At 31.0% G+C, this 20757-nt stretch overlaps 1 protein-coding gene and 1 long non-coding RNA gene across 4 annotated transcripts; one reads left to right on the top strand and one right to left on the bottom strand.

Moving 5' to 3' along the window:
- Positions 1-2423: 2423 nt before the first annotated feature.
- Positions 2424-9674, bottom strand: LOC101221202 (protein EMBRYONIC FLOWER 1). Of its 3 annotated transcripts, XM_011654319.2 has the most exons (9): positions 9425-9674; positions 8200-8394; positions 7418-7581; positions 7193-7318; positions 7005-7115; positions 5721-6773; positions 5407-5540; positions 3133-4893; positions 2424-3004 (listed from the first exon to the last, which is right to left on the bottom strand). In XM_011654319.2, the coding sequence occupies exons 2-8, from the start codon at positions 8343-8345 to the stop codon at positions 3160-3162; spliced, it is 3468 nt and encodes a 1155-aa protein (XP_011652621.1). In that variant the 5' UTR covers positions 8346-8394; positions 9425-9674; the 3' UTR covers positions 2424-3004; positions 3133-3159. The 3 variants fall into 3 exon arrangements, with proteins under 3 accessions (XP_011652621.1, XP_004136405.1, XP_031739003.1); XM_004136357.3 differs by having other exon boundaries at positions 5407-6773; XM_031883143.1 differs by having other exon boundaries at positions 2424-3007; positions 5407-6773.
- Positions 9675-15501: 5827 nt separating this feature from the next.
- LOC116402655 lies at positions 15502-18881 on the top strand. The gene is made up of 4 exons (XR_004215118.1): positions 15502-15778; positions 17093-17214; positions 17650-17689; positions 18536-18881. It is a non-coding gene; the product is annotated as an uncharacterized LOC116402655 (long non-coding RNA).
- Positions 18882-20757: the final 1876 nt, after the last annotated feature.

The following is a 20757-nucleotide window of genomic DNA, read 5'->3' on the forward strand; positions in this document are numbered from 1 at the left end:
TTGACAGAGGCAGACTTAGCTTCATGAAAAATATATATATATATATAACAATGACAGCCCATAATTTCCATTGTTGAGAGAATCTCTTTATCTGCCAAGTCTCTGAGGCATTTTCTTTTATTGAGTCAAAAAGTTAAACTGAAACTAAGAACCCACCCCAGACCCAGAAAGTACAAATTGAGAGGTCATGTTTTTGTCATAACCATTTTAGTATATACCATTGGGTATATATAAATGGAAAGAAAAAAAGAAAGAAACCCTCTGGACAACACAAGAAGAAGGCTTTAATTTTTATGTATATATGTGTGTATATGGTCAGCCTTCTCACCTAGCTGCCAACTGTTTATGTGATTTAAAACAGCAATCCATAATCAATTTTCTGTTTTTGTTGAGTGCATTATTTGAAGAGATGATCATCAAATAGTTTCAAATATATCAATTACATTCCAACAACTTCTTAAAAATTATAAATACAGTAAAATATCTACAAATCTATCCCCGATAAAAACCATTATTTTACAAATATTTTCTATCCACCATAGTGATAAATCATATAAATCATAGTATAAGCCCATAGATATTGCTATATATATATATATATATATATATATATATATATATATATTTATTTATTATTTTTAAAAATTTTGTGCATTATAATTATTGAGTAATTAATTAAGTGTTCTCTACTCATTAAAACATCGTGATTATTGGTATAAAATATGATGAAACCAAATGCATTAGTAATTTACCTCAAATCTTCTTATTACTATAACAACCAAATTGTAGTAATTTACCTCTAATCTTCGTATTACTGTAACAAAATTTTAGATTTTATGAATGATAGAAATTGATAGACTTTTATCAGTGTCTATCAATGTCCATTATCGATAGAATCGATAAATTTTACTAAATATTTTTGTCAAATTTGTTATTTTTTATAATTTTCCTACTTTTTTATTTAATTTCAGAAAATTCATTTCAAAATCTTTAATATATCTGGATTTGCCTTGAAATATAAATATAAAAGGTTTTTATACCGAGAGAAAAAAAAAGTTTACATTTCTAATATATCTTTTTTTGGAAAAAATATCAACTTATATTCTTACGAAGATTAATTATTACTCTCAAGAACAGCTTAAATACTCAAACTTTGCAAGTGTTTCAATTTAGATTAAATTTTATAGCAAAAACTTAAAATTGGTTATATCAATTAAACTTCGAAATATGAGTGAGTAAATTCATTTTGAGTCTTCACTATAACTATTTTTTAAATTGACTTGTGCATAAAATTCACGTCTTTTTATAAACTTCTTCCAACTAGTTCATAAAATTTAGGATTAGAAATGAAGCATGAACTATTCTAAATGAAAATCCTAGTTAAGATTCTAAATTGATATACACACTTACAATTACAATTCTTATGTGATAGTATTTCAATGGAATGAAATAAATGTATAAATTAATAGAAAGTTTAAAGTTCAAATTTGATACAAATGATGAGTTTTAGTATATTGGAATTCATACAACACACAATTTAGAAGTATAAATTTATATTTTACTAAGGGGGCAAGGAACTTGAAATAGTCATGAATGAGGGATTAATTGATCAAATGGCCAACTATGCACATAACTCAAACAATAATTTATAACATATAATGGTTTTAAAAATAACAATTAATTGTATAACAATGTTTTTTTTAAAAATCAAGTTTATCGAATAGTAAATCAATTTTTGTAATATAATCTACGGTGATAAACTTCAATAATTAATTATCTCTAACCAATTTTACTATAGGAAAATTGCATTAGATAACAAAAAAATTTAGAAAAAAACAGTTCATAGCATTTTTTTTTTCATATTACAGGTTATCATTTTTAAATTTGTTACTTTTGTAATTTAGAAAATGTAGTAACATAGATTCTAATATTACAATTTTTTTTTTTTGTTACTTTTGCTATCTCTACAATTCTTTTAAGATTTTGCTATATATGCTATTACTTTAAATTTAAATCTAGTCGTTATATTCATGACTATCTCTAATTAAATACAAGATAGATGTTTCGAGATCTAATGCTTTATAGATAGGCAAAATATGCATCAACTAGGTTGGATTGAGTAAACAGTCTACAAGAAAAACACTCAATCATTGGATTGAGAGCTCCTACAAAATTATTTCTAAAACCAGGTTGAGAAAAAAAGTTTTCGAGTCAGAAAAAATATCATTAAAAACTTGAAAAATCATAAAGTTGGAGAAAGAAATCAAACATGGCCTTATATAATATAGTTAGTAATACCTTGGATATGAAGTTGCATTTGAATTAACTTTTTAAGTATTTATAAACATTTTTATTTTACACTTATAAATACTTTAGAAAATCAATTCCGATCGGATTAAACTAACAACAAAAAAGAGAATAAATTACCCATCAATTATATTCTCTTTCTACAAAGAGAAGAAGCAGTATCTTTTTTCTTTTTTTTTTCTTATTTCAAGGGCACTCCCACAACATCACAGTACAGTGTATATAGTTCACACTAAAGCTACAAATATTAGTATCTTTCCCACAGGAACAAACTAACAATGAGCCTTCGGATTTATCTAAATATATATATATTATGAAGAGAAAAATCTAACTATTTCTCTGTTATTTTTCCTTCTCACACACTGCTACCTCATCAGTGCATAAAACTGATGTAACCTTACCCTCTTCCGAAAACGAAAGAGTACGTAACTCAGCGTATATACATAACCTTGTGATTTGTGAATATAACTATAACGAGACGTACGACACCATCAAAACCAAAATTTGCATATACAATCAAATGTACTTGATATGAATCTCAAGATTCACGTAGTCTTATGTACAGTCCTTGGCTTAAACCCAAAGATGGCGCATCTGCGGCCAGTGTTTGTTGGGCGCAACGGGAGTTGTTGTTCATATTCTAGACTTTTTTTTACCAATATTTTAACAACCGGCAACCATTTAAAAGTTAAAAATCCTGCTGAAAAATGAAGATAAGGCAATTAGATGACTTTCACAAGATGCATATATGACCAATAATGGGCATGGACAAAAGAATATATTGTGATCCATTTCAAAAAGACAAAGAGAGTTTAAGAGTATTACCGGCTTGTTTTTTTCATGACGATGATCTCACATCCTATAGTGTTGTAATGCGGGTTGTTTTACAACAGCATGCTTTGTATTCCTTTTGCGTTTGCGTCCATCCATGTTATTCAAATCCGATGTATTTTCAGAAATCCTTTTTGAAAATTGTAGATCTTCAGCTCCTATCATGTATTTATTTCCTGCCTCTGGTATGCTAAACTCAGCAGGATTTTTATTAATCATGCAGATTCCGAACTCAGAACTAACTTTCGAATGCTCCAACATTCTTTTAGTACCGTGTCGCTCTATTATACATTGTCCAGGATTTTCCAGTCTAGGATATCCACTCATGGACACCAAAGAACTAGATGGACCACCAGATTTCTTTTGCAAGCTATGAATGGGAAAAACTCCTTCATTGGAACCTTGACCACTTGTAAGTACACTCTTCTGTGATTTTTGAGCTCTGTTCAATGTTGAAGTGGAGCACTTGGTTTTCTCCTTTTGTTTACATTGCAATGCAACTTTACCTGTTAAATCAGAAACTATTTCATGACTTCCATTTCCCATAGGAGGAGAAATTGATGAACCACCCATTGAAGGGCGATGGTAACAATCGTGAGACTTCTTTAACGGATGGATTTCACCATAATAATCAGATGAATAATTGATGGTATCATATGCCTTGTGCAAACCAACATCCAGCCCAGAAATATCCTTAGCTTTGTGATCGTGGGGAAAAGCTTTCTTGGTAAATTTTGGATTTTCATGCATTTCACTGCGCTGCATTTTGGCATCCATAAGGCTGAGTAAATGCATTGCTGACATTGTTTCATTAGAATACAAATCCAATGACCCCCTCGGGTTTTGGGGAAGCTCAATGCCATTAGAATGGCAATAAAATGGGTACTTTGCACTAGTCCTGCTGAAATTTTCCAACCCATAATTACCATCATCCTTTTCAAGATTAGTAACTTTTGGATTGAAAAATTTAGGATTATGCCCTCGATTCATACTCCCTCTACTACTTGATTCAGGATAGTTTTTATTAGCAGTTACAGTAGTCGACTGAGATGCAACCTTTCTAGGAGTGGTAGGTATGTATGAATGATGATTTGGCGGGACTTCGTTCCACAGATGAGATACGCCTTCATTGTTTTGTGAAACAGGATGGTGTGCGTTATTTACCCTGAAAGATTGCGCCCTGTAATGAGAGGACTCCTGATCTTCCGCCACCCCAGGATATTGGCTATATTGAGAACATGCCTTCTCACTAGTACTTCTTGCCAATAACTTGACAGGATTTGATGATTTATTTTGAGAATGTCCAAATGTAGAATATTCTGGAGGGATAATAGTCTGACGCAGGTGGTCTATGCTAAAATGTCCCCCCACGGTGTGAGAAAAGTAATTACCTGAACTTTGTTTTCCGTATGCCACATTATCTCCTACCGTATGCAAGTTATTTCTCCCATTCCTAACCTGGGGTTTCCACTTGGGAATATTTTTCTCCTGCAATGAGTCACTACTGCCATATGCATAACTGAAATTCATAATTCGAGCTTTCTTTGAGCTTGTCTTTGATAGGGATTTACTATTTCTGGTATTATCAAGGCACCTTTCATACTGATTTTTAGCCATGAGCTCAACAATTTCCATTGGAATGTCATCTAAAGCTCTTTGCTCAGATATATTACCAACCGTCTGCTCACTCTGTTTCATCTGAGCTGCCAAGTGCTCCTGAACACTCTTTTCAACTTTGTTTACCCCGGAATTGTCCTATAAAACAATAGAGGCTAGATAAGTAACAAAACCTGAAATCTTAATCTGATAAATTCGTAGGGTGATAGATAGGAAATAAAAGAATATACAAGAAATTTTGTAAATAAAGGAAAAAAAGAATCTAAGGAACATAATAATAGTAGATTTGTCATACATAAATTTGACGAGATTCATGATTCCATATGCAATCCTGAATGACTTATTGTTATCACTCTCCAATACCAACTTCTTGTAAGAAAATGATAAATAACACACTAAGAAAATGAGAAAAATTCATCCAGCTGAAGTCCTTAACCCATTGTACAAAACAAATTAATGTTTGCATCAGTAAATGATTTCATTGAAATCCATGAAACATTTCAGTTACGAAGGTATTTCAATCAGATGACCATTCAGACCGCAAGTAATTTAGAGAGGAAAAAAAGAAAATTCCTCAGGCATTCATGAGTGCATCATAAAATTGTTCCTTCTATAGGCTACAAAAACAACACAGTATGGCAGAACTTGTACCATTGCCTGGAACTGAGACCAGCTATCATCATTAGCTTGAGAATTTGAACTTTGCTTCCCATTTTGTAAATGCATTCTGCCAGAGGTTATCTTACCATTGACTCCACCGTACCCTACTTGCCGAGAAAAGGTATCTGAACAAATAAAAGGAACATTTGAGTCTTTAAGTTTCTTCGTTTTAGTATCTTTGATCCTAACAACACTTGCTCTTCCTTGCCAAGACGACAATGAATGTGAGCCATCCTCGGTCTCGAAAATAGACTTTTTGTCATTTCTTGATGTGGCTAAATTGCTAGAGAGGGAAAGATGCAAACCTTCGCTACATTCATCCAGCACTGATGAACAAGAAACAACTACAGGATCACTGTTCCTGAGTTCCACTTCTTTTGAGGCTGAATCTCTTCTTGGCATGCTATTGCTCCAAGAAAAACCCCGCCGGTCATCAATTACAGGCATCTTGCTTTTCCTTTTAGACAGACTAGAAATTGGCTCAATTCTTGAACCAAATAAAAGAAATGGGTCCATTGCACTGCTAGAAAACTCGTTGTGTTTAAGGGAAACGTCAGATATGTTGTCACCACTTCCTGGTGGAATGTCAAGAGGAGAGCATGCTTCAATTTGGATCTTTTTGTTTTTCTTATCATGCAGAGATTTCAGATCATTCCCACACTTGTTCAAGACACTTTTCTTAGTTCGTACATCAGTTGCAATCAATGCATTTTCAGATTCACTAGCATGAAAAGAATTTGTTTCCACATCTCCCTTCAATGGCTGAATCTTGTTATATACGTTGTATGAAGAGGAAGTCTCTGCAGCAAGGGAATCTTCATTCAGAGGCATTTTACTTTTTGAAGTCTGACCTGAACACCTGACATTCTTTCTGGCAGCCACTGGACATTGGGAAACAGAAAGGTCTTTTAACCCTTCAGATTTTTCGGAAGTCCCATGGGATGGGGACTCTTCCGTATCAATGTGATTCGTTTTTACGTTTTCATTTTCATTCAGCAACTCAGTCAGTAGGCGCACCTTACGAGGCTTTCGACGGTGCAAACTGCCTGACTTATCTATGTGATGGTCTTGCATATCATTTTCTACTGAAATTTCAGTATGCTCAGATGCTGTTGCATAACTCCCATCAATGTCTGCCGGAAACCTCTGTCTCTCGCCATTACAAGCTTGATCGATCACCTTGAATCCTGATGGTGAACGAGTTACCTCAGTTTGTTCATTATGTGCAGTTTTTTGTTCCTCATCATCAAAGCCTTCAAGATTTTCATCAATCACTTTGAGGTTTCGAAGACCAAGCTCAACCTCAGCAACTTCATTTCCACAGAGTAGCTTGGAGTTCTTAACGGATTCTCTATGCACTGAATTAAGAATAATTTTTTCACAAATAAGAAATAAAATTATAGGAGCAAGCAAATATGTATTATGCAACTATGAGAAGCAAAATCGATGAACAGAGATGCTTTTATAAAGACATGCCTAAGGAATTTTCCTCTATATGGCAACATGTGTGGTTGCTTATCTAACTACTATAATTCAGCAAGGTTCCCCAACCAGGATTCTTCAATGGCAACATAGCAGCAGTAAATTACCTGGATCACTTCTGGTTTTTTCTAACATAAGATTTGACTCAACTTCTGGCACGACACTAGTCGCTATGGGAAATTCTGTATTCAAGATCCATCTAGAGTCAACCTCATCTCCTGGAAAGAAACAAATAAAGTAATCAAGAGCCTGTAAAAGTAGGACATTAAAATGGAAAAGTCAGAACAAAGAATGCCTTCAGCTTTCTTTTGTCTCTCGCTCGTGAAAGATGGAGGATGATTGAGGTTGCACAAATCCGTAGAGGCATTAGCGATTGCCTCTATAGCATCGGGCATATCTAGATTTGAAGATTTCTCAACACCTGACATGGAAAAGACGGCAAAAATGTAAAGGTGAGAAACTTGGGGGAGGAGGAATGCAACATAACAGTAGTCAACTATTAAATCCTTTATAGCACCACCTGCAGGAGTCTCCTTCCTGCAATTTTGACAGCGCCACCACCTGAACTGCGGAACATGAAAAGGTGGAAGCAAGGATATTGTCTCTGCAGACTCATAGTCACCATCAAAATCAAATGGCCAGCATTTTTTCCAATCTTTTTCACGCATTTGAGATGCATATCCACTGAACAAAAGGCAATTGATCAGAAAAAAGAGTTTTACATTGAGGTTCAGATCGTGATTTGAGGAAATTAATTCATGGGGCAATAATGTAACGAAAGACACTAGATTTGCAAAGGATAATTAATGAACCTTCACTTCATTGAGAAATATTTTCTAAACCTAAACTCTAAGCTCCTGTTTGAAATTCATGTTGGAAGAACATGTTAAACTAGGTGAGTTCAAATGCTAAGTATCATTTTCCACATTCGGTCTCTTTCTTGGATAGCAATATCAAAAGGCAACTATGTGATGAGTGGTCCTAGTTGCTATGAATTGTTACATTCGTAGTGAAGCTTCCAGCAAAAAATTCCAAATTGGACAAAACATCGAAAGACATTAAAGACATTTTCGTTTATGTATGGACAATAAGACTAGAATGAAAACTGAGCCGTGATAATTACCCATTTGTGTGTATAAGTGCACTACGAGAGACATTAAGCATGAATGTCGATCTCAATGACACGTGCATGAACCCATGCTCTTTATTTAACCCAGTTTAAATTTTCAAACAAAGTCATATAATCTAATTAAAAAAAGGAAGAAAAAAATATGATTAAACTTGATAGGGTACGGGTCATACCGAATGGAGAAATGGTCACAGTTTCCAGCATCAGGTTTATCAATACAACTGGAAAGATCTATGAATAAAGAATCAATCTCAATGAATGGGACTGTAGTCCTCAAAATTATACTAGAATCATTCTTCTGATGATGTTCTTCGTCCATTAGAAGACTTCTGGTATGCTACAGTTTATAGCTGTGCTATGACCAATTTCTGAACATATATATACATACCAAAGCAGCAGAAGAGCAAATTAGTCATCAATGAGTGAAAGCATCATAAAATAATAGTCATCAAAGTTTCGATACGTATGAAAACTTTGACAATACTCCCAAATAAGTCCATTTGAAAACACGTATCTAATGTTTTCACAGACAAGAAAAAGTTAGTAAAAAAACACACTTACACTCCTTACTTGAAGTTATGTAAAAATGGTCATCATGTGTACTTATTTCTCACATAAAATAACAATTTCTAATAAAAATGAAGTACGTATAATTCATGATAAACAACTCGTGAAGCAAACATTAATCTAAAACACACAACATTCCACATAAAATAATAAACACTTTGCAACTTACTAGTACAAATAATTCAAGGGAAATGAACCTCAAACCCTAATTATTTTAGATAACAAACCAAGGATGTCGACAAACCATAATTTCACCTATTACAAACGATAAATTATATCAATAACCAGCCCCGCCCACATATAATTCAAAGAAAACCAATAATCAGTACTGCAGTACGAACAGCATAATCTAGGGTTTACTGAGATCAATTACCTGAAAATAGCGGAAGCACAGTAGATGACACAACGAAAATGGATTTAACAAAACCACCTAAAATACTCACCATCTGAGAACTCTAAAACAGCAGTGGAAGAGACGAAGGATGCGAATTGGTTCACTGATAAATATTTAGGGTTTTTACTCAGCTCCGAAATTCTCGACAGACAAACAGTTGACTCAGTGACAATCAAATAACTAACAATACCATATAAAATGCCGGATACTTAGCCAATTCACTCTCCAATTATCAGTCATACAAAAAAATTCAAAGAAGAAAAGAAAAAAACAAGAGCCAAAAACTTCGGTGTAGAGAGAGAAAAAAAAGGAGCTAAAATACGAAGAAAACAGCTGAAAAGGAGCTGAAAAAAAGCCTGAAACGATTAAAAGGAAAGAAATCGAAGATTTCACACAGAAGAAGAAGTAGAAAAAAACGATGTAGTTGAAGAACGTACCTAAGTTCAGCCAAGTGCCAATCGGAAGAACGATGAATTAACAAGACAACGATTCCTCACGGCTAGTCGACGAAAGTGTACTGATAGAGAGAGCATTTAGAGAATAAGACACAGATCAAAACTGTAAGATGAGATTCGTAGCTGATCGAAGAGAATTTGAGTGCGAAGCTCCGATAAACCCTAGAGAGAGAGAGAGATAGATAGAGAGAAAGGGAAGTTTCGATACTTTGAGAGAGAGAAAGAGAAAGAGAGAGATCTATAGATAGTGGAGTGGATTTAATTATTTTATTTATTTTTTTGTTGGGGTAATTTAATAATATTTTTCCTGAGTCCTTAATGTGTGGGTGTATTAAAATCATCTATGCCCATGCCATCCACATTCCACATGTACATAACATCTTAGGTGATGTTAAATTAAATGGAGTGGGAGGAACTCCTCACTCGTGGAGGTAATTATAATTCGACACGTGGCAGGTTCATATGGCTTGTTATCTGAAGGGTATATCAGGCTTTGAGCGTGAATGAACCGAAAGAGGAAACCCTAGCGAAGTTAAAAAAACACACATTTTACCACGCGTACTTTACACGCGCTCTTATTTAACGTATACACATAGTCCATTTGTGCCTGTCGTGTCACCAAAGGCAAAAGATGCCTTCCCACTTATACCTATTTTAATTGGTTCGTGTATTACACGCTACTTGCCTTACAACCTCGACTAGGACCAAGACCATGACTACTACTACCTCTTTGGAAACCCTAAAAATTTCTAAACCCACTCTCTTCTTCTTTTGTGGGTTTAATTAGAAAACTAAACATGCTCTCTCTAATTAATTGCAATTAGTTTCTAAATGTTAAATATGGTCTATACTATTTATACACATTTTATTAATTCCCATTATTAGGACTTCCTTTTACAGTTTAATTACCATTAACATTCCTCACTATTCTTCTACTCTTTCTACGTTAATTAATTAATTTTACCCTTTTTTATTTCTTTATTTTATTTTCGAGATACACAAGTAATACGAGTCATACTAACTCAACAATGACAACTTGTGTTTTACCATTTTTAATCCATGAATATTCTTTTATAAATGTAAATAAGTTGAAGGTATAAAAGATTTAAACCATAAATCTCTTTACTATTCTTAACCTAAGAAGATATGGATGGATAATTATATGTATGTATATAAAATTTATTTTTTTATTTTTCTTGTAGGTTGAGTTGTTTTTTTTTATGATTAAATTTGTTCATCAAAATTTCAAAATTTATTAACTGAACCACTAAGTATACGGGTGAATTTTATATAAATCCAGCACAAAATCCATTGTCCTATATATCATTAGATTAATTAAAAACTCCGCACAATTTTTTATGTGGAACCGGAAAAATATAATTATTAGAAAAGCAAAGTTCATGAGTTAATCCAAAATTGAAAATTATTTAATTTTTTTTTAAAGAAAGTAAATTACACCTTAAATTATATATACATGTCCATTCAAATTGCACCTCTTTCGATACGGATTCTAACATAGGACGATTCAAACACATAAATGTGACGTAACACATCAACGCAATAACATTGTTAAAAGAAACGAAGAAACGAAAAAGAAAAAATAGAAAATGGGTAAATAATAATAATTGATCAAATGAAGAACGTGTGTGTGTGCTGTGTGTGTATATATATATATATGTATAGGGGGACAATATAAAAGTGAGGATGGAGAAAGGAAAAACCTAAAAAGGTGAAATGTCGTGTTGCCATGAATTACCTGAGTGTATTGATTCCAATATATATTTGCATGGGCCAGTGAATCAGTTTGAAGATCCTATTTTACAATTCCCTTCATAATTAATAATACCCTCTCCCCCTCCCCTCCCCTCCCCTCCCCCTCCCCTCCCCTCCCCGCCCACCTGCTTCCAACCCCTCCCTCCATGGCTCCATGTATGCCAAAGCCAGCTCAAACCCGACTCCAACGCCACCATATAATTCAAATTGACCCACCACTCTCTTTCATTCCTTTTTATTTTATTTTCCATAAATAAATTAAATTCCCTTTCTTTTATTTTTTCCTACATAATTTAAATTACCTCCATTCTATGTATATATTTTAAGAATATATATACCTACTAGCCTTTTTCTATATGTCTTTTCTCAACGTCACATCAAATTACTTAGGTCTAATCTCTTTTAATATATACTTAATTAGGATTTACCTTGGTCAATCACATTTTTTCATTTTGCTAATGGTTGTAAAAAAAAATCTTTTTTAATTTTAGGTCACGTTTAAAATATAAAATATTGTTTATTTGTGTTATGTAATTGTATTGATACATGGAGATAAGTTGAGAGTGCTCAATCCAACTATGTTTGAAAACTCGTTACAGTTATAGTTTGAAAAATCAATTTTAAAATCATATTTACTGATATCACTTGAACTTTCAAAAGTAGAAGTACTGGTAATAACAACAGAAAATTTTACATTGTTCGTAATTGTAAGTAAATTTACGATAAAAAATAATCTAATTACGTTTATGATTGAAGTTGTAGTTATGTATTGAATAAATTTTCAAACTCAAATAAATATATGTTAGGTGGAGTGGATTCAACCTAATCAATTATCTAATACTTAGACTTGCGTGTGTTTTAAAATTTAAACTATAGTTATTTACACCCATTATTACCCACTTAATTGAGTTCAACATCAAAATAAATAAATATATTTTGTGAAAGAAATTGATGGTGAAAATCTTTTTTTAATATAAATACTTTGATTTTATGAGTTATTTGAATGGAATTAATATTTGGTTTGGTAATAGTGTGAGCATATGTAGTCATATATATTTAAAAACTATAAATAAACCTAACTCGTAAGTAAATTATCAATTTTAGTGTTTATTTGTATCTGTCTAAAATTATAAATAAACTTAACGATAAATTGGTAGATGCTTCCGAACATCTCAACTAAACCAATATATTATTGTAATATTCTCACGTATCTTGAAACAATGAAATATATTTTATCCTTACAGTTGAAGGACGTTCGAGTTCACAGTTGAAGGACATTCGAGTTCAAATACCCTAAAATATTGAAAAAAGTGATCACATGGGAGATTAGTAGAGCAACTATTTAAGGATGATTTTATATTTTAAATTTATAAATGTTATACTCGTTTTTTTAAAATGTTTAAAATAAAGTAAAATAGACATTTTGATTTCTAACTTTTCAAAATGTATTATTTTTGTTATTTGGTTTTTTGGAATAGATTTAAAAAGTCCGGCCAATATAATAATTCTTAATTATAATCTAATATTAATTAGAAAATTAAAAATGTTAGAATTTTAAACGGTAGTTTATCTAAAATACTATAGTCCAAACTCGTTTTGTCTACCTGTTATGATCCTATAGCATTTGGGTGTCAAATAAATTAATTCTTAAGTAAGTGGTCATCATAAATCGAATCTATGATTTCTTAGTTAGTTTTTATTTAATCAAAAAATATTATCAGTTGAATTTGAATTATGAACATTCGTCAATTTGTATTCTGTCCATGGCCTTGTATCAATCTTCATAACATTTTTTTTTACCTAAATTTAAAAAAATAATTGTCCCTAGAGACACATTATTTGTTATGAAACAAGTTCAGCAATGTTTGAACAATTTTGAATTCGATTTTTGTTCATTTGTTTGGCTTCGACCTCGGTACGTCTGAAGTGGTCAATTTGAGTATATACATTTTAAGCAATGTCTTAGCTTTTGGATGATCGACTTTTTATAGTACGACAAGAATGAAGATCCAAACCCCGTAATTTATGATCATTAGAGTGTGTTCGTTTTGATTGACACCTAAATGTTTTAGTCAAATAAACGTGGTGTTGGGACAAAAGAAAAACACAATATTTTCTATTTTAGATAATACTTTTAATTAGTTTTTAATCGATTTTAAATAAATAATAATAATAATAATGCTTATCAAATCAATATCCTACTTTCTGAAAATATTTTTAGTTGTAGTAAACAAAACCAATGTAACAATTAGGCCACTTATACCCAATTTTGAAAATTCACTTAGTTATCATAAAACAAATTTTAAAATTTAAAATTTTAGACACATAAAAAAAACCATTAATAGAATATTTACAAATATATATATATATATATATATATATATTTATTGATAGTAAGGTTGGTAAATTATTAATAGAATCTTTATACAAAGTGTAATAATAATGTATAATTAAAACTACCTACGTCACCACTTACTTTTCAACGTTGCTACCGTTAGTTCATTATCGGTCTTCGTTAATAATATTTCTACACATTTTAATTTAGTGTAATGCTCCAAAAATCAACTCTAATTCAAATTCATAAAACAAAATTTACCAAATTATTTAATAAAATGCCAACAATAACTTTTTTTTTCATTTTCTTTAAAACATATGTTCGTGGTTGGTTGATCGAACTAAGTTATTGTTAGCGATAAATTTAGTTATATTAAATAAATAAAATGATAGTACAATTTATTAGTTTGAACTTTTTTGAATTGGAGAACAACTATGTCTAACAAATTATGTAATAATTAATACCGCGACAATTTATTCACATTCGAAATGACTATTTAATGTTGGTTTTTTCTATAGCGAATAAAAAAATAATTATTTTCAAATATACCAAAGTATATACAAAATATCGCTACTTATATCTATCTTAATTGTACTATTTTACTATTTTCCCCATTTAGGAGTTTGCAAATGCCAAGAAAGGGTGTCTTGCTTGGCTCAAAATTGTGTTTGACATAACACTTCCTTTTTAGCATTGTGCTTAATGCTGCTGCCCATTTTTATCATTTCTACTAAGTACTATCTTTATTTTATTTTTCATTATCATTTCCTAATTATATATTACCGTACAATATTGTTTCGTTCAAAAACAATAACTTTTTGTAAAAACGATTGTCTCAAGCACCACATACCAATGTTAATTGACCTATGGTGGTTACCTATGTAATAATATATAATCATATGTTACCTCTAGATTATAAGCTTAATATGTTGAATTTTGAGAATTTGTATAAAAAATTATTTAATATTTCACTTCATTTTTATTTTTATATATAATAAGCATATGACATATAAATTTTATAAACATTAAATTCATGAAATTTTAAAGATGGTAAATAGATTGATGACTTTTTTTCCTACACAAAATAAGATTGATATAATATCGTTAATAAAGATTTATTAGGCATTGTTTTAAAAATAATTCCAATCATAACATAAAATTTAAAATTTGTAGATCTAATAAACACTCTTTGCAATAATTTATAAAAGGAAATTATTTTATACTTTATAACATAAGAATTTTTGTTGAATGTTTGTCTTAATATCATGATTCAAACTTTGTTTCAAATTGATAACTTTTATTTTTAAAGTTAAAAGCGTTTTTGTTCATCTCCACCCAAATAGTTTAAACATACGGATAGTATCAACTATATTCAAAATATTTATACATATGACAACATTTTTTTAAAAATGTATAATATATAGCAAAATTTGTCAGAATTGTTAAACACTTCATTATTTAACACATAAACAAAATTTTATATAAATTTGTCATACAATAAGAGTCTATCCCTGATTATTTGAAAATTCGTTAATCAATATGTCATATGATTTATCATATTATCGTTAATTTTTAACCAATAGATTTTGTTATATTTACAATTTTTTTAAATGTTGTTATATATATTCGTTTTTTTTTTTTTGGCTATATTTAGAATGGTTCAATTTACTCTTTTTCATGTAATTTTCTTTAGGAAATTGTTAAGAGATAAAAAAAATAAAATTATTTACAAAATATATAGTAAAATATTTATATTGACAAAGACTTATATAAATTTTGCATTATAATTTTAATAATTTACTATATTTTAAAATGATTACTTGTTGGAAACATTTTTTTTCACATATTATCGGGAAAAAAGGAAAAAATTCCACGTATGACTCATATCTCGCTGGCGCGAACCGCCGATACTTGTCCGGCCCCATTCGCGCCAAAATGGAGCCCCAAATCACCGCTTGATCAACGAAACCTAAAACCCATTCGCATCAGACGGTATCCCGCCCCTGCTCTCCCATTCACTCAATTTCCACCATCACGTTGATTTTCAATTTCACCCCTTCGATCATTCTCATATCGATCAGATCGGTGGAGTTTGTGTCAATCCTCACGAATCACCGAACGGAAAATTTTCAATTTTCAAATACACCGACACAGAGCGCGTTAAACACGAACTGTTCTTCGCAATCTTCGTCCACTTTGCTCCGCCTTATGAGTTCAGGATTCCGGAGGTACGTAAGATCTCATCTACTCTTAAAATCTTCATAGGTTTCTCATTTTCCGTATAAATTACCATTGTTTTAATTTGTTTAGAATCAGCTCTCAGAGCTCGACTTGATCGCCTATCTTCACCAGAAATCCTTTAGGGCTCGAGTTCTTTAGGACACTAATTCCTCAATATTTATCTTTCTGGAATTAATTCGTTAGATTAATCAACGATTTTCAAAATTTTCCCCAAATTTGGTGATTGCATAACACGACGAAGTAGGGTACGAAGCTCTATTTCTAACAGAGCGGTCGGCAGTCACCATCTCGCTTTTTTTCCCTTTTTTCCAGCTGCACACTCCAGGATGGTTTGTGAAACGAAATATCACATTCATATAGCGTAATCAGCTGCGGTTTCGTTTGGCCACACAATGAGTGAGGGTTCAGATTGTTTTTAATTTGGTTGTCGGTTGTAGTGTAGCTTAATTGGAAGACCATTCATTATGTTGCGGCCCTTTTGATCATCAATTCCCCACCATTGACATAAGATTCTTGATGCTGCCGTTGCATGGGGGATGCCTTTTCCTCTAGTGATTTTCTTTTCTTTATGATATAAAGTCATGCTAATTAGTAAAGTTTACTGTCTGTATAAAAAAAGCTTAGATGGAGAGTTCTTTTTTAAGGAAATGTGTGGAGCTGTCAAGGATGAGGAATTTTGGACCTCTGGGCCCACACAAAATTGATCGTACTAATCTACGAACTTCATTTCTTCCCTAAACAAGGAGTGAAGTTCATAGCTCGACTCGTTTAATTTCTACCCTCACCCAACTCCTTAGGTCTAAGATTAAATGAACTGATCTGCGCATCGGTTTTCCTATACATGATGCCGACCACTCTTTGAAAAACATAAAATTATATAGTCACAGTGGGGTCTAAAGCCATAGAAGAATAAAGCTACAGAAGAGATGTAGTAGTTAATTACTAGCGAAGAGCTAAGGTAATTAAAGGACTACATTGCTAGGAAGTCCAACATTAATCCGTTAGGACTACATTGCTAGGAAGTCCAACATTAATCCGTTATGAAAAGATTATACGAATATACAAGCGAGAGATCATGCCTCGTTTCAATGACCTAAATTTGAAACGACCTAAATTTTTTAAGTGGAACTAAAAACAAAGCCACGAGGTGTATAATGACATATCATTGGTAACTTAGTGTGGAAAATATCGAAAAGAAAAAGAAGGGAAGGTGATGTAAACAAATTTCCTTTTGAGTATAAATTAACATTATGTTAGTATACATAGACCATTAATTCGATATAATTTGTTTCATTTAACAGCTGATTCGGGTCCTAGCTAGCTAGTTCCTATAAATAGCACATATAACATATGGCTGGGGAGGAGCAAATTAAATCATATCGGATGAAAGGGGGTTCAGTATGTGATTTACTCAAATGACCCAGTAAGTTTATGGTTCTATTCCTTCCCAGTGGATTATGAAATTATGTAAAGAAAAGAAATTATAAATAGGTACTATATGGTCAAAGTTATGTAAAATCCAAAATCTGACATTTTTCCTACAGTGGAATATGATAGCTGATAAGTAGTCTGTTTGTTTTCATAACATTGGAAAAATGAAAAGAATAAAAAAAATAAAAAAAAAGGCAAGGGCCAGATATTTAAGCCTAACCTTTTTCTTTAAGGAATATTGGAAATACTTTAAACCATCCATTAATCTTTTATTTTCTATATTTAGATCGATGTCTGAAATTTGACCTCTTTTAATTTAGAGAAATTGCAGTTTTTGTCAATTTTAAAATAAATTTTTGATGGTTTATTATTTATTCCAAACTTGCCCTCATAGTGCTTGTTTGCTTTCTTTACTATGTCCAAATAGGTGATCGTGGCTTTCGAATAAAAGAAAGAAGAGATCGACGGTATGCTTTCAGATTATCTTGACTTAGCCACTAAGTAGAATTGAGATATTTACGAATCAAAGTACTTTTAATTTAATTGTGATAATTGCTTTATGAAATTCAAAATCACATAACCAAAGTTCCATCATATAATCGAACAATGGAGATTAATCGATCATATAATCAAACAATGAAGATTAGACTTTTTATTTTTATAAAAATAAAAATGTCGTATGTAATGTGTAAGGTTAACCATCCTAAAATCTAGTATATGATCGCTACCATCCATCACAACAAATTGGTTTGGTTGTGTTTCTATTAAGTCATGTTAGAAAAACGGACAAAATATTTATCATGCATTTTTAAATATAAAAAAACTAAAAACTTCATTTCTTTTATAAACATTTGTTTAGTTTTTCTTAAAACTAAAAACTTCATTTCTTTTATAAACATTTGTTTAGTTTTTCTTACATATTCAATAAAAATAACCAAATAGCAATATATAAAAACATTTTTTTTCTTTTGTAAACATTTGTTTGGTTTTTCTTACATGATTCAATAAAAATAAAAATAACCAAATAGTAATTAGTATTGTATTAATAAGAACAATCATATAGTAAATGATATTGGTGACAACTTGTATAAAATAATAATTGATTAAATTGATGTTTACTATTACGGTCAAAGATCAAATAACAATTAGTATTTACCATAGCAATGGATAATATTTCGGGCAAAATAGCCATTAGAAATTAATCAAACAAGAATCAATAATCATCCTCAGAATCAAAATCTAGTTATAAATCTATTTGTATGGAATTAAAGATTCTTCTTAATTTCCTTTTAATTTGTTTGCTTTGGTTGAAGATTCTACTTAATTAATTTACTGACGCTGAGGTGATTTGTGGTGGGATTCGGAGAGATTGAAGAGAACTGTAGGATTCATCAATAGGTATTTGATTTGGATTTTTTAAAATGATATTTAGCTGAGATTGAGTATATCTTATAATTGCCATCTTTAGAAGAAAATTAAACATTAAGCAATATTGAGGTGAATGACATTATATTATCTTTCATCCTTAAACGTCAACCAAGAAGACCTCTAAAGAAAAAAGATTCCTTAAATTGTTGAATTGGCAATAAAAAAAATGTAAATTTGCTCATGTTTGAACAATCATATTGGGAGTATAAAAGATATCCTTTGTTATTTGTTTTCATGTGAGTACAACATTATATTGTTCTAGTAGTGTTTTATTTACTGGTTAAGTGTTCAATTACTTATTAATCATATTGAAAACATAAGCAATCAAGCAATGTAAATGAGAGAAAAAAAAAGTAATCATATAACAATAATATCATATCATGATAATCAAATTATCATAGTTATTAGAAGACTAACTAATTGACCAAAAAAATTGTAATTGATGACAATTAAATAGCTATGGACGGGGTATTTTATACTTTTCAGTTTAATTCATGTTTTAAATTGGGTTGGAGAACTAGTTTTGTTTTTTTCTTTTTGAAAAAAAAGAAACAAAAAAAGGAAATTAAATCTTTGAGTTGGCAACTAATTCTCTCAAAATACTTTTGTGAATCTTGCTATTGTCTCTAAATTAAATAATAACGAGACGATAAATTAGTGAATTGATATCATTCATCAAATGCAATTTTGTATTTTTAAGGCATTTTGTTCATCCAACTTAAAGTTTAAAATGAATGGGTCATGAACTTGGTAATTGGTAATTATAATTGATAGTCATTTTAGAAATAATATTTAAGGATATAACAACATTTTTTAAAAAAACTGTAAGTATTCCAAAACTATTGCGGATACATTCGTATAGTTGGTTTGATAAATCAATATTTACAATATGATCATATCGGGATAGACTTCTTTATATTTTGGAAAGTACAAATGCCCTTTAATTTTTCTCCTATTCATTTGTAAAGCCAATCTAAATTCATTTGTAAAGCCAGTCTCTCTCTTTATATTTTTTCTTTTGGAGGGATCTCTCCCTCTCTTAAACAAATGTTCATATTTGAGATTTAAATATTTTGCCCTTTTAGAGAAGTGAGTTGAGAGTACTTATATTATCATCTTAATGAAACTCTTCAATTGAAAAATTCAAACCAAACAATTTGTTTTATGTATCTTTCAATTTTATCCCATTCTTAAATTTTCAATTTTACTCTATTTTTTTTATGAGAAGTAATCGAGTGCAAATTCTGATTATGAGTATCTCTATTTATCTCATCAAAGTGTCCAATCACAATTTGTTATATATTAAATTGCTCTTCATTCTATTTTTTTTCCAGTGAAATACATAAAGATGAGTGATATCGGTGTCTGATTATATTACTCATACTCATACTCATTCTTTATTTTCTGTCGAACATTTTAATGTGTAGGGTTAAAAAAGGGGGTTTCATAGGTGAAAAGGGATCATAATGATTTATGGTAAAAATTGAAACTTTGGTTTGTTTCGTTTTCTGAAAAGGTAAAACAGAAACCTTTAGAACCAACAGCACAATTTAACCCCAACACATATGTTATAAATACATAGCTAGAAGGACACTCAATATATATATATATATATATATATATATATATATCACGTATGATTTTATTGATCTCTGTATGAATAACATAGTGAGTTACAGAAAACTTGAATTTGCTTACAGACATCACATGTCCAATTGACTTTACCCCCAACAAAAACTTTTTAAGGTCCATTGTTATTTTTGGACAGGTCATGATCTTCTAGAGAATACCAATGAAGGTTTGTCCTCCTTTGTCATTTTCTCTGTAATAATAATAATAATAATAATATCATGTCCCAGAAGTTTATGATATCAGAAAAGATCAGAAGCTGTGTGCCCTTTGAGTAAAATTACTTATGTACCGTAGAATATTTCTGAAGTAATGCTTTTGATATGTGTGGCCTATGTGGGGTATGCACTACCAGCCTCGGACTACCCCATTTGTTCCTTATCTTGAAGACACTGTTGATTATATCACCAAAGACCCTAATTCATCAAGCGCCCACTTGAAATTGTTTAGCCTTGGACACTGTCTAAAGGTGCTACAC

Source organism: Cucumis sativus, chromosome 3, assembly GCF_000004075.3.
Source record: "Cucumis sativus cultivar 9930 chromosome 3, Cucumber_9930_V3, whole genome shotgun sequence".
NCBI classification, from domain to species: Eukaryota; Viridiplantae; Streptophyta; class Magnoliopsida; order Cucurbitales; family Cucurbitaceae; genus Cucumis; species Cucumis sativus.